The sequence below is a fragment of the Nipponia nippon genome, unplaced genomic scaffold, assembly GCF_047370975.1.
Source record: "Nipponia nippon isolate SJK-2023a ecotype South Korea unplaced genomic scaffold, ASM4737097v1 scaffold_6, whole genome shotgun sequence".
Taxonomy (NCBI): domain Eukaryota; kingdom Metazoa; phylum Chordata; class Aves; order Pelecaniformes; family Threskiornithidae; genus Nipponia; species Nipponia nippon.
In genome coordinates, this window is record NW_028262380.1 from 24896355 (window position 1) to 24912319 (window position 15965).

Genomic DNA, 15965 nt, shown 5'->3' on the forward strand with positions numbered 1-15965 from the left:
GCGGATGAAAGACCTGCACAATTAGAAGACCTGAACAGCCAGCACCACAGAGTCATGCAGAACTGTGATAACATCTTCTAGGTTCGTACCTACAGTGCACTCTATTAACCTTTTTTTTTTCTTCTCCCTTTAAAATTCCAGTATAGCTCCACCTGCATATATTAAGAGATATGTTTCCAATATTCCATATCTTATCAATGAGAGAAGGATGAAGAAACAGAGCCTCTGAAACAGAGCTTGTGTAGACATAACCCTTTTTTTCCGCATTAGAATTTATCGGTGCGAACACCAATAAAGACACACAAGTTTCACTTCTAAACTGCTAATTGTACACATTTACCATAAGCAAGTGCAAACACTTAAGATCAACCTCAAATCAGACTTCTTAGTTTTACTAACTGTACATTGTCATTAAACAAAACAGAAGAGGAAGCAAGTTATATATCATCCTGTTTTAGCTGTAGAAGGAAAGCGAGAAACCTGCAAATACCTAATGCACAGGAGTAATTACAGAGCACAAAGAAAACACACAGAGAAACAGCCAATGTATTTATTCAGGGTGCAGTAAGCCCTTTCTAGAGAAGTCACATAAAAATGGTGGGTACCTCTGCTGTGTGGTTGGTTTGTTTTAAACAAAATAAGACAAAAGATGCTAGAACCCCCCTCACTCCTCTTTGTGAAAAAATAAGTTCAAGGTGAAACAAACCAACCTGGAAGTCAGAATCCATCTCCTACCCAGGCATCAGTGATGACCAGTCAGCACTGTTTCCTTCTCTTCTTATGGCTACTCAGGACTAATGAATTTTGCCTTGATCAGTTTCTCAACTTTCGTTATGACCCCCATCTCCTGGCTCATCAGTTTTCTTGCAGCCTAGTAAATTGGCAGCTGCTCAGTTCCTTCAGGGGAGAGAAGCGAGAGTCAATTGTAATAATGGGCTGCAATTACTCCTGTGTTGCAGGAACTGAGCTGCTGTTGCTGACTGCTGTCATTTTATCTGCCTTTGAACTTCTTTATGACCTCATGGCAAAGAATTACAGCCCTCGGCTGGAAAAAACATCACACCTCTCATCATCACACAACGTCCTGCAGAGCCTCTCAAACGAGTGCCAGACAGGCTGACTGTGGAACAGAAAGCAGTATACAAAGCCATATTCGTTACACTAATGCAGGCACACTGCTTCAAGACCTTTTCCAAACCTCACTCAGGTATCTCTAACACAGCTCTGCGTACTGGACTTAAGAGTCTAGACAAGTATAAACGTGGACAAATGCAGTATAGTGGATATAGACTCCTCTCTGCCTAGATGTGGAGCATAGAAACCTGTACAATTTGAAAACATTGGATGGTACAAGACAGAGACAACAATTTTGCTATAATCAAAATGGAGACATATCCAAGGGACAGCAGGGGTTTTTTTAAATTTTTTTTAATAGCCTAACTCACATTAAACAAAGAAATGGACAGGAGCTGTAATATCCAATTAAATATTAGATATAAGAATCCCCAAAATGATTGGCAAAGTCAATAATTTAAGTGTTTATATTCATGATTAAAACACACTGCTCAGCCATTGTACTCTTTGGCTCAACATTTTTTTTTGAAGCAACTTTTATTGGAAATACTGCAGAAGTAGAATCACGGAATCATAGAATCATTTAGGTTGGAAAAGACCTTTAAGATTATCGAGTCCAACTGTAAACCTAGCACTGCCAAGTCCACCACTAAACCATGTCCCTAAGTGCCACATCTACACGTTTATACCTCCAGGGATGGTGACTCAACCACTTCCCTGGGCAGCCTGTGCCAGTGCCTGACTACCCTTTCGGTTAAGAAATTTTTCCTAATATCCAATCTAAACCTTCCCTGGAGCAACTTGAGGCCGTTTCCTCAAGTACATCATGAAGTACAACATAAAGGTCCCCAAAAGACAAAAAAAACCCAAACCTATCAAATAAAAGTTGTTTGAAATGCTCAAAACATACTAATGTCACTAGGCATCACTTAAAAAACAAACAAGATTATTTCCACCTTTTATTTCCTGAACCATTGCTTTCCATCCCTGTTATCAAGCTGAGTATTTTCCTTTGCAACCACTGCCCAGGCCTGTTCACATGGTCCTCGAGCTGCCCCAACTGCCAATTTTTTTGGCAACCTTCCACCTTAAGTGAAGGTAACAAACCTTGATTTTTGCTGCAATTCAGTGCATGTAACATTTTTCAAATGTTTCTTTAAAAGTGTTAGATATCAATCAATCATTCTGGTGGATCTCAGCAGGGGGAAAGGCAGGGGGGGAAGAAGGGATGTCTGACCCACATAGTGAGATGGAAATAGCTTCTGAGTGAAGTTTTCTGGAAATATCTGTAAGATATTGATTTTTAATGAATGAGTTTTAAAACATGCCATCTCTAACAAGATATTATTTTGCATGCAAAATATTTAAGAGGGAGAATTTCATTTAATAACAACAGCATTGAAGTGTTTCATGAGGCAATAATTCAGTTTGAGTTGATTAAGTTCAAATTTGTTGGCCTAGCAACTTATTAACCAGGGACAGAAATTTTTGCTGAGAAAGCACACTAGGGTATTCCCCACATTCTTACTATGCTGTAAATCATAAATTCCCTTCCTGATAGTACAATTATTTAGAATAAAGTTTATAGATATAAGCTAGTGAAGTAAAGAAAATAATGCTTTGTTATTATCTGAGCAATGCCATCCTGCTCCAAACAACATAAAGAAACCAGCACAAATGAAAAACAACTTATTTACGGTCCAAAAGATTAAAATGTCACTTAAGCTACAATGATATTAAAGTTCTCAGTATTTTAAGGATCATCTTTATAATGCTTATTTCAAACTATTCACTTTTCATAACTGATGAAAAGTCAAATGGCCTAATTATTTTAGTAGTCCAACAGCAGTGCCAACCTGCTCTCTCTCCACTGCCAGCAAAGATACTGTTCGCATTTTCAGTGCACATTGTGCAGCAGACAACAGTTCTGGAGCACGTGTCCACTGTTTGATTAATTGTGTGTAAAAAAAAGTGTGTGAAATAGTATGAAGGAAAAAAAAAAAAAAAGAGCGGGGCAAGGGGATGACTACAAATTCTGGGCATCTTAAATTCCAGTGGTCCTTACTCTGATGAACTCCAACAGAGACTGAAGTCAGACCACCCAATCTTGGAAATCATCATGAAGTAACAACAGAAATCCGTGAATACTAAAACAGTTTTCTTCATGAACACTGTGCTTTTCCTGCTTGTTTAGCTACTGCAAGCTAAATGCATTATGATCAATCACCTGATTTTAAGTGCTTGGGGTTCCACACATTACAGTGTCAGTTACAAGGCACATTAATGAATTGCAGGCATACTCTTTGGTCTCCTGCTGGTGCACGCTAATCCATTTTATTTAGTATCGCAACCAAGGAGAACATTTTAATCATTGTAATGTGACTGCCAGTGCTCATCTGATCATACTCATCATAGATTAAGCAAATCCCAAGGTCTTCAAGAATATTGCTTTTCCACTTCAGACTGGACAAAAGAATAGTCTCACCTCTCTGTTAAAGTTTAGCTGTCACAGAATGATATCCATACAACTGAGCCTTTTATCATATAGGCAATATACCAAAACGAAAAATACCCTTTTGTGACATTACTTGTCTGAGCTTGCCACACCAATTAACTTAAGATTAAATTCATAAACTGCATTTGGTTAATTGAGTTGTAACAGATTTCAAAAATGGCAAGTTGATAACAGAAGATATATGCTAAATAATTAAAAATTTGCAATGGCATATCATGCTATTTTTAACTAATTAGGAAACAGAATTCACATATACTATCATATGTTTGAACCTATCTTTAAGTTTGTGGAATGAACACTTCAGTGAGGATATGCTGTCTACACTGCCTCAGAAATACCCTGCTCTTCACTGTTGTAACGGCTTCGTAACTTTACATAAATATTAATATTTCAGCTATACTAATTAGTTTAATACCTGAAATAAAGGATGCAGGCTGAGAAAAAAAAGTCATCAGTGTTGCCACTGGTATGTTTAAAGCTACTTCTGTCCCAAACATGGCAAATGCATAGAAGTAACAGATAGACAGAAAAACTTGGTTTATATTGCCCTCAATTTAAAGGAGAAAAACCAAGCCAAAGCTACTGAGTAGTTCTTCAGCATGTCTCCCACGAGAACTGACCGATATGTTTACAATTCAACAGGGATCAACTAGGAGCAAAATAATGTTCTAGCTGCATTAAATTCCACAGTATATTAAGTTATTGAAAGAAGAGAGGTCTAACTATTCTTGAAAAATACTTTTTCTTCAGTTTCACTGTCATCTCAATCCTTCTTGTTGCACACACACAAAAAAGAAAGCGCTCCATTATCTAATTGTATCTATAGACATACATATGCACACACACTGATTATACAATCTTTCAGGGTCATTGAATGCAGAAATAACTTGTTCATGTGATTTAAAATAAATAAATAAATGCAGACCTTGTCTACCATTATAAATTAAAGTACACAGTGATGCCCTGCTTCCTGTATTTAGGGCTTTTGATCCAATAGATTATTTTACTGTGGGATTTGAAGCCAAGCTAGTAGTTCTTAAATGCAAGTAACATTAATCGTGATGGATAATGCTCTTGGGTAATTCCAGTACTCTTAGAGGAAAGCAGATTTCCAATACTGCGTTAATAGTGTTAAAACCTTATGACAAGTAGATCTAAAACCTTCAATTGTTTACGCATGTGCTGTGCCACTCTGTAAAATCTTCTTTCTTCATAATATTCAAACAAATACTACTTTTCTTCACTGCTAATTTTCGCATGATCAAGGTAGCTGGCTGCATATGTATTAGTCATCCAGAAAGTTCAGCTGAGCATTACTGAGAAGCTGAGAACTTTGTCATTTTTCCTTCCTCCTTCCCTACCCTCCACCCCAAACCAAATTAATCATGAAGCTTTTGATCATTGTGGAAGCATTAGGCTTTCTATCATGTTTCGTGATTGCTTTAGGTGTACTTACATCTCAATGAGATCTTAATAGCATAAAAACAAACAAGAAAAATAAAATCCTCATAGAGCCAAAGTTTAATTTAACTGCTCATAGAAGAGCTTAACATTAACTTTTTAATTTTTCTTTGATGGAATTCCTGTTTATGCCCCTCTCCATGTTCTTTAATAATATCTTCAACACCTAGAACAACATCCCACAAAATTATTTCTGACTGTAAAGTATAGATCTTCTCTGTACAGGTGGTCACGGACACATTTTTCTTGTCTGATTTAACCACCTTATGTTAGTAGTATATTATTTAAAATTCATTTTTTAATCTTTTTTTTTTTGGAGTAGGGGTGCAATTAGTTTAAAACTGAAAAATCAATGGTCAGAACAACACCAAACCTTTCCCTCACCCAACATAATTTCCTGTAATCATTCATTTTGTATTGCACCACAAGCAAAAAAGGAAGTTTTTAAGCTTTCTTACAGAATTCAAGTTATTTCCTACTTAGATGTTTCTGATGTCATGCACAGCAATTGATCTTTGCCATGGTTTTGAGTGTGGATGATTGGAATGAATTTCTTGCCAAGAAACTGCTGGAAAATTAGGAATATGACCTTAAACTATCATCCCAGCTACAGCTTGATGCAAACAATCATATTTAAAAGAGGCTAGATCACTTGCTTCCACTTCAAGTCACCAATGCATCAGTATCTTAAAACACTTGTTCATACTAATCTTTTCCCTCTTCAATATATTCGGTATATTTTGGGTTGTTTTGTTTTTGTTTTTTAACATCTTGCTACAGATTTGTACTGTTCTGAAGTAAAGAGTAAAGCCTGAATGAATCAAACAAGGACAAAGGAGGACAAACGTTCATTTGTTCTTCTGTTACCTTTACCTATGTAAGGCATTCTGGGCCAGGCTTATTCATATGTTTGTAAACATGTTTGATCATAGTCTGCACCAGCAATGAAGTAGAGAAGTCTTTCTTTACAGAGGTTCCCAGTTATCATTACAAGTAACAGCTTATCACCACAAAATCTCCAAAAGGACACGTGTTCTTGGGGCAGGGGTGGGGCGGGGATAGGTAACAGGGGGAACACAACACCACACACAACACTGTTTCTTGTTTTCTCATTCTCAGTAATTTTACCTTCCACTGCCCCATCCCAGGGCATATCAGGCAATTCTCTCTCCTCTTACTTACCACCTATCAAATATCTGAAAGGTCTTCTCATTCCTCCTCCTGTGTTCTTTCATTGCCTTCAGTCCCCCACCTCTTTCCCTAGCTTCCTTTCCAAAACTGTCAGTTGCTTTGCTCAGGGTTCCTCATTACATCTCAAAATCTTTAAGCAGTTATTTTGCTTTCTACTCAATTTACATTCAACTCCTCTCCCCAACTCTTCTTTCATATTGCTGTTGCCATCACCTTGGACTCTTTTCGTATTCACGAATATTATCACGATGATACAACGTAGAACCTAAATACATTAAAAAGGCTTTCTCTTGCTACTTTAGCATGACAAACAATCATTACTACTCATCTTCAGGACTTCATTTAACTACTCTTCTCCGTTCACCCTCCATTGTTAGACACTGTCTACTGTACTTAATAGATCCTTTACTCAATTTTTTTTAAGGGTTTCTCTTTCTCATCCATCATGTTCATGATTATTAATCAGGATTACGTTTTCTCCAGGGAAAAACAGAACATTTCCTAATGTACAATCCCCTTGCAAAGGATCATTATAAATTCCCATTGCTATTAACAAAAAGTCACAGACTTCTAAGTCTGCCCCTGAATCTCAACCACATTGTCTCTGGCACTGTATTTCAGAATCATAGAATGGTTTGGGTTGGAAGGGACCTTTAAAGATCACCTAGTCCAATCCCCCTGCATGGACAGGGATATTTTTCACTATATCAGGTTACTCAAAGCACTCCCCTTTAAGCCTGTGTTTGTTAACAGAGATAAGAACACGTCTGTCTTCTTAGGCACACAGAGATCCGTGAACACGCCCCTTCTGCTTCCCTCCACTGATATTCCCATAACTTCCTCTCTTTCAGATGATGCTCAAGCATCATCTTTGATTTTTCCTTCCATCTATCCCTTTACCTTTGCCATCTTCCACTTATTTAATATAATTTCCTGTAGCACCTTTTGACGTTGTCCAGTTTTGATTTAAATGCACCAGTAGCATTAGAGAGGAAATGAAAAGTACTAGGCACTCTCTTACTGCTTCATTAAACATGAATAAACATTTCCATCTGCCACAGAGCAAATCATTTTGATCTTTGACAAAACAAAAAACCCTGTGAAATCAATAAGAGCATTGAGCCAAAATGAAACAAGAGGTTTTCAATAAGAAATGGATACTATTGCTTGCACATAACAGAGAAAATACTCATCACCATTCAATCTTTAACTTGAAGTCATACATGGAGGAAAAGTCACAAATAGTTATGGCACACAGTTGTACCTACCATTTCCCAGTCTTTATATTTGGCAAAGTTTCCTCAAATATCTCAGGTAAATACATCTATTTCAAAACCACCCAAGGCAGTAACAAAGAGGATCCTGAATTCTTCTTATCAAAGCCAAATTCTAGTGCAAACACTGTGACACCTACGTCCTCCCTGACTTCAAATACCAGTGAGTCTTAAATACACCCTAACGAAGGGGGTATATTCTAGCAGATCAGGCAAGCATCTGTCAGAGCCCGTCTGGTGGTCACAGAGGGGAGGTTATAACTGGCACCACCACAGCAGACTGACATTCCAAGCCAACGTTTGAGCTGTCATGAAGGATCAGATGACATGTTTTTATTTAAGCACGAATGATTTTGAAATAGAAATGGGAATTTCAGCAAGTTGCAGGTTGAACAAATTGATTCTGTACAATCTATTTTTCACTTTTGCTCCAGAGAGGAAGTTTAAGAAATTCACACTACGTGGAGAGTCAAAGAAATTGATGGTTTCATACTAGCACTATATCACTGCCAGAAGCTCAAGCTAAACCAATCACTTTTTAACTAGAAATGGGCCTGAGACATGATGTTCTGATCTCAGTCTGAACTTCACAAAGTTCATGGTCGTTATGTTAGGATTTGGCGTTTTGCTTAGGATTGTCTCCACTTTTAACAATGAAGAAAAATCTTTTAAAGTAACAGTGGACTCTCCTTTATCAAGTTTAATAGAAATCAATAAATCAGCTTGATCCGATCTCATTTCAACATTGTAAGAAGTCTAAATAGGCGTCTTTTAGCACTGCAGTTATAATAAACCCCTCTAAGTCTCTCTGGGAGTCGTTCTAGTATGGATGTGAATTCCAATATGAACAGGATTCGAGGACATCCCTGGACATATTTGCCTGGTAATTACTGGCCAAAGCACAAACTTGAGATGGGGAAAGATTTTTAGAACAACGGAGCCCTCTAGTGGATTAATGCTGCATTACTGGGTTTTTCTTCAGTGCTGCAGTAAAAATAATTCGGTTTTCAACTTGAAAATAAAACACAAGAGGTACTGAGAGAAGAATTATAGGCTATTAAAGTTTAAAGACAGAAGCTATTTCTTCTGATTCCCAAATAGCCAGAAATCACATAAAGAGACATTTGTTCAAGCAGAGGATCTAAATAGAAATCACTTAGGACCATTCGATATTTTTGGTTTTAAGTAAATAAGATTTGGGAAGAAGCTGGTTTTGCACCATTGTTTGCAATTTTCGTATACACAGAAGGACCTAACAGGCTGGCAGCGTGTCTAACCTTCATTCTGTTTCTGGGCTTGATTTTGGTTTGCCTTCTGCTGCACTGCAGTCAGGGATCTCTGCAGAACATCCATGTAGCAGAAGGGAATAAACACCTAGTAGAAAAGCTGTATAAGGGTGTGCTTTCATGATCAGCTAAAGCAAATCTGAAATCTGAAATCAATGATATTGAAAGGGCAGAGCTGATACAACTTACCATATAGCCGCAGAAGCAATAGATCCAACACACACACTGCACATATAAAATAGTAATTTAAAAAATACGTAAGAAAGGAAATTGATTGGGGGTGGAAGGGGGATGGGATGACAGTCTTAGATTATCTTAGATAGTCACAATCTGCACCCTGAAAACATGTAACAGACCAATCAAGAACCCTTCAACAGTGAATGGCTCTGGAACAGTTTTCTAACATAACGTAACGGTGTCAGAAAAACTGACTCAGCATAGTGGGCAGAACTGGGAGTGCCCCATATTAACAGAGAACGATCAAGGGACTACTTGAGGCAAGAAGGATGCTCCCAATGGTTATATGCAGGCAGAGTAAGAATGAAGGAAGAAAGCAGAAATTGGATGTCTGCTACTGAGACTCCCGAGAGGGATATAGCTAATTTCAAATGACCTATCACTCTAGAAAAGAAATTCCTCCACAAGTCTGTATACCTCATTGAAGTACCACATTTGTCCCTTAATCAAGAAGCTCAGAACATCCATAAGGGAGCACTCAAAAGTATTCAGGGGCATAAGATGGATACTTTATTGATTCTGAAGGCAAAAGAGGCTCATTACAATGAACATCCACAAAGAGAGGACTCTCATTGATGAGGATGCATTCCAGGGATTCTCAGTGATGAAATACCTGGAAACACCACGACAGAACAGTAACATTGAGCACTGCAGCACAGTGTGGATCATCCCACAGGCAGAGACTGTAAAGTAACTTGGTCGACTTCATTCTTTCTAGTGGAATGATGTAAGAGAACCTCAGTGAAGTACAGGATTTCAGGGGGGGTAGGGGTGGGGTGGGGGGTGGCATTTGCATTTTGGTTTTGTTTCTCCTTAAAGATCTCTAGCTGCAGACTTCACTGAAATAAACAATTTCAGGTCACCTATTTATTACAATAATCATGACTGAGGATTTCAGTATAGCTAAAGAGTACTGTGCTCAGCTATGAAGACCAGTTTCTCTCCATGGTGCTCATTCTGCAAATACATGCTACAGGCTTAAATCCATAAATTGCATCAAGTTTTTGATCACTTGATTGTTGACTGACCTCAAAGAACGTACCTCACAAGTAAAACTTCCTTGGAGCACAGTAAGTAGAAAGAAAAAAAAAAAAAAAAAAAAAAAAAAAAAAGTCTTTCTCAGTCTCGTTTCCTGCCATTCCCTGGGAAAGAATAATAAGATCTAATATTGAACATTATGTGGTCCCTCAAGCTCATCTAAGTAATTTCACACTTAAAAGGACAACAGGAGAGGAAGAGAGATCAACTCCAAAATGACAAGTCCTACTGAGAGACCATTCTCATTTGAAACAGGAGTTTGTCTATACAGAAATTTGAGAGAACATGAGAACAAGGCAAACATGTGACAACACCTCCCCCAAATACCCTCCTAGGTTCCAGCTACTCGCAGGTCCTGGATTTCCTCACACAGAAATAATACATTCCATTTAATGTCCTACAGTAAATTTTTCTTCCGCTAGTTCACACAGTCAGTCATTGAACGCAACTAGACCCATTTATTCCCTATCCACAACATCCTGAAGAGTTCCACAGCTAACTACTTTACATCATAATATACTCATGCCCAAAACAAAACGCCCTAGATTTTGGGAACTGAAATAATAGACCTAGTTTATGTTTTTTAATACTGGATTTGTTTAATATATTACAGTGCACAACAGAAAGTGGTCAATCTAGGTTCTTAAAAACACAAAGAACGTCAGTTTTGAACATTTAGCTGAAGTATCACTTGAATACCACAATCTCCTTCTGCACAGCGCACTTTCCAGAGCACTATATTTTAGGACAGTGAAACCAATGCACGAAATAAGCCTTCTGAATTAGTAGAGTGCTTATGGCACACATTTTAAGAATTAATTAATCTCAGCCCTGCCACTAACCTGTTGTGACACTCAGGGCTTTTTACTTCACCTCACTATATATTCATTTTTTCCATCGTACAATAGACATAATGACACTTCTCCTGCTTTCTGAAGCCTTCTGAGAATTGCAGCAATAAAGTACTACATAAAAAAGAGATATGCATTTATATTGAAATGTACCTATTCACAAAGAGCCATCAATTTCCAACTCACTAGTTAAATCATCTTTATAAGCATTCATTCACAAAAAGCATATGAAAAATTTACCTGCTCATTTTTGCAGATCCACACAGTATTCCCCTGAAGTAGAATAAAGATTTTGGCTTTGTATCCTTTCAGCTCAAGATATCCACTTTTCTCAGGGGTGACAGAAGTTCGAGACTGAGAGTTATTATCAGACTGCGATTTCAAGGCATTGAGCATCGTATTAACCCAGTCATTCCTTTCTTCTAAAACAAGAAAAAAAAAATAGACAAAGACATACAGTTAAGCAGCAGCTCCATTCTTCTTTACCACGTTTGTTTTCCTCTTCTTCCTACTATGCTATGGTGATGATGGTATAGCTGTACCACATGAGACAGAACATCCACCTTCACGAGGAGGTGGAAATAAAAATAACATGAGAGTCCATATCAGTGGAGATGCTAGCAAAGATGATAGCCATTCAATTAGCTCCCAACAGTCAAAACACAAATTGAAAAGTTATACAAACTGATGATCAAGATTCTTAAAATCATGACTACTAGTTCTAAGATGCTGAATTTCAGACAGCTTAAAGACTGAGGTGGTAGACAGGTAGCATGTTCACCTTCTAGAAGCCAGATCAATGGGAAAGAACTACAGAAGTTATGCAAGCAAAAACCAGAGAGCCTAAATATCATCTGTCACTAAAGAGGCAAGCCATCCCCAATGCTATTCTCTGTTTGGCCATGCTTTTAAGCATAAACATTTGGCAAGTTACAATCTATTGCATTAAGGTGTAGCGGTTAAGCTTGATATTGTCAAGGGTACTGAGTAATCAAGAAAATGCATGTTTGAATATCTTTGCATGCATTATTAATTTAACATCTTACAAATACATGAACACAAGTAGGTGAAGTAATAAAGTTCCACTCAGTCTCATTCACTATGTTCAGATATTTCACCAGACTAAGATCAATATACTTCAACGCTGAATACTCTGAATGGATTAGACTTGCCCCATGCCGATTGGAACTTCATGAATATTTCAACGCTCTGCTCTCAAAGATTCAGGTTGTAAGATATATTGGAGGGGGCAGGGAAGGAAGGAAAATTCTATCCACAGCATACATAAAGTTGACACAGCGTCGAACACTGCAAAGAGCACCATTAAAACAGTAATGTGGTTACTTCACAAGTGTCATATGTGCAACAAGAAGGAACAAATACACAAACCTAAGTGTCAGAAAATAGTTTGAAGAGGAGGAAGATAGCAGCCCGACAGGCTAGCACAGGGAAGGTGATCCAAGTGCTCCTCTTACAAGTTTTGTTTTAATACACACTCCTTTAAGGTACTTTGAAAAGATCACTGGAATATTTCAGTATAGTTGAGGGCATCAAATTACTCTAAAATTTTTTTAATGGTATTTCATTCCAATCTAACAAAAATCTCACTGCATCAGAGCAGATTATGCTCAAATTCATTGCTATCACTTAACTACTTAATTTTTGGCCCCAAATGTCCCTGAACTTTCCAAAGCATTACATATAGAGTTTTTCCCTGTAGATATTTAAATCAATCCAAAAATAGTGTATTTTTGAGATACCAAAAAGTAATAAATCAGAGCACTGGAAGCAAACAAAATGAGCACTATAATCCACTGGTTGCAGACCACCATTGGTATCAAGGGACACAGATCAATGAAGACAATGATAGCATTCTTTATTTTAACACTACAGCAGAAAGAAAGGAAAGTTAATAAATAAGGTCCACAGGATGAAATACATATAAAAGTCTCCATTTCAAAATCTTTGAAAAGAAGTTAAGTACCCTTTGAATAGTCGCAGAACTATTCCCAACTACAAATCCATAGAAGGAATAGCATCAAGTAACAGTTTGTGCACATAACAGAAAGCAAGCAGGGTTATTTACTTAATTTACTATGAATACATCATCCAGCTCTGGATACAGTAAGGACCAAATTACTTGTACAACACACATTTTTAACCTTAAGTGAACAGCTTTACAGACATGTCCAAAGATGGTTATATACTAAATCATAGAATCATAGAATCATTAAGGTTGGAAAAGACCCTTAAGATCATCAAGTCCAACCATTAACCTAGCACTGCCAAGTCCACCACTAAGCCATGTCCTCAAGCACCACGTCTACCCATCTTTTAAATACCTCCAGGGATGGAGACTCAACCACTACCCTCGGCAGCCTGGTCCAATGCCTGACTAGCCTTTCGGTGAAGAAGTTTTTCCTAATATCCAACCTAAACTTCCCCTGGCGCAGCTTGAGGCCATTTCCTTTCGTCCTATCGCTTGTTACTAGGGAGAAGAGACCTACCCCCACCTCGCTACAACCTCCTTTCAGGTAGTTGTACAGAGCAATAAGGTCACCCCTCAGCCTCCTCTTCTCCAGACTAAACAACCTCAGTTCCCTCAGCCGCTCCTCAGAAGACTTGTTCTCTAGACCCCTCACCAACTTAGTTGCCCTTCTTTGGACATGCTCCAGCAAAATGAAAATGCAATTTTATGCATAACAAGTGGTTGCTCTGAATATATTTTGTAAGTCAGTATAAGTTGTTAACGTTTTTATAGCATTCAAAGGCAACGGTCCATAAAGCAAATTATGGCCCTACAAAATGTATTGCACTAACATGGTTATGTTCCAATTTATAAAAAAGCAAAAAAATAAATTTGGAAGAGAAAGGCAAAAGTAGTAAAAACAGACATACTTTTAAACTCAGTTAAGAGCATAAAAATGTCTGAAGTGATGTGAGCCAAACCTGCTAAGAAGGATTTGTTCACTGATGCTGCGCTCCTGTTACAGCCTGCAGCAAATGTTTACAACCAAGCTATAACCCATAAAAATGGGATTTGATAATGGAAATGCTGAGAGACCCTTAGCTATAATAGGTCTGGCATGTACGGCTATAAATACATACTGCACATCTTTTTTTTCTAGGTATTCCATTTGATTTGATTGTTTCCATAAATAAGTCATACATACACTGATATTGATTCCACATATGTGCTTGTTTTGGCTGGGGTAGAGTTAATTTTCTTCATAGTAGCTAGTATGGGGCTATGTTTTGAATTTGTGCTGGAAACAGTGTTGATAATACAGGGATGTTTTTGTTATTGCTGAGCAGTGCTTACACAGAGTCAAGGCCTTTTCTGCTTCTCACAGCATCCCACCAGCGAGGAGGCTGGGGGTGCACAAGAAGGTGGGAGGGGACACAGCTGGGACAGCTGACCCCAACTGACCAAAGGGATATCCCACACCATATGACATCATGCTCAGCAATATAAAGCTGGGGGAAGAAGAAGGAAGGGGGGGACGTTCGGAGTGATGGCATTTATCTTCCCAAGTAACTGTTATGCATGATGGAGCCCTGCTTTCCTGGAGATGGCTGAACACCTGCCTGCCGATGGGAAGTAGTGAATGAATTCCATGTTTTCCTTTGCTTGCGTGCACAGCTTTTGCTTTACCTATTAAACTGTCTTTATCTCAACCCATGATCTTTCTCACTTTTACGCTTGCGATTCTCTCACCCACCCCACCAGGGGAGAGCGTGTGAGCAGCTGTGTGGTGCTTAGTTGCCGGCTGGGGTTAAACCACGACAACATATTACAGCTGTACGTTGGTAAAGCATTACTTTAGAAGGCATACTAACTTCCTTACTACAATTTACATTTGTATTCTCTATCAATACATGGCTGAAAATATTGTATAAGGCAGTAAATAAAGACATGCAGAAAAACCCAGATTTCCTTTGATCACAGCACCACATTCAAGCCATCAACTTCATTGTTGTTCTTTGTCAACTTGATATCAAGTGGTGACTCGGAGCAGATGGCTGAGAGCACACAGGCTGTAGGAGCAGCTAGGGAGACCTAAGGAGCATCTAGAATTATTCATCTTTGGGAAGAATGAGGAGAGAGTTGGAAAACTGTATTTTCATTTTGATATTTTTAAAAGCCATTCCCCAACAATTTCAGTGATTCTTACAAAGCTTAGAGCTATCTCCAGTTTCACTTTATGAGCCCAAAACAGCTGGATTCCAGAAATATTTCTGGTAATATAACAAGTTATATTTCACAAACATAATTTATCAGTAGTGATTACATGGCTTTTTGGCAATCATTAGAATTACACATGTTCTACTTACCTTCTTTATCCACACGGAAGACAAAAGTCCTATGGGATGTGACAACTTCAAATTTATTCTCCCCGTGAACTCTTACTGTTGCTATAGCAGAGAGCAGTATTATTCCCTTTGAGAACACTTCCTATAATAAAAATGCAATAGAAATAGTTAATAACTCTCATGGAATGTTACATGTCTCTCAGGTAGCATTACTTGCCATGATGTTCAGGAAGCTCACATACACAGGCTGTGCTCCTGAAAGTTCACCACACTATTAATAAAACTGCATCAATAAGTAAACCACTTCACTACCCACACATCACTAACTTCACTGTTCTGGGTTTATGCACACCTACCACCTTCTAAAATAGAGTAAAATCCCATGGTGAGACAGAATGCATATATTTGAGATACCACTTCATAAATTGTTTCATGACACTAATATTGCAAAATATCACACTCTCTTAAATTTACAATTTTATGCCGAAGTAAATTACATTGACTAGCTCACAGAGCCAAAATTTAAAAAAAAAAAATAAAAAATTATACTTGTAGAATAGAATCAGACAAGGGAAAAAACTGTGCCTGCTCCAAGCAGAAAATTCCAAGAATTTTTCTGTTCCTTCTCCACTCCTTCAGTGGCAGGCCAATAAGAAAAGTAAATTCACTGATTTTACCCCTAATTTTGAACTGAAGGGGGCCATCATCCTCTGTAAAAATCCAT

At 38.0% G+C, this 15965-nt stretch overlaps 1 protein-coding gene across 3 annotated transcripts in view; it reads right to left on the minus strand.

The window, feature by feature from the left end:
- The window catches only part of ARAP2 (ArfGAP with RhoGAP domain, ankyrin repeat and PH domain 2), a 127677-nt gene that overhangs the window by 82799 nt on the left and 28913 nt on the right, over positions 1-15965 (minus strand). For all 3 annotated transcript variants that reach the window (XM_087737378.1, XM_087737376.1, XM_087737379.1), the window contains 2 exons: positions 15263-15383; positions 11168-11349 (listed from right to left, as the gene is read on the minus strand). In XM_087737378.1, the coding sequence (XP_087593504.1) occupies positions 11168-11349; positions 15263-15383 (303 nt within the window). The remainder of the gene's footprint in view (positions 1-11167; positions 11350-15262; positions 15384-15965) is intronic.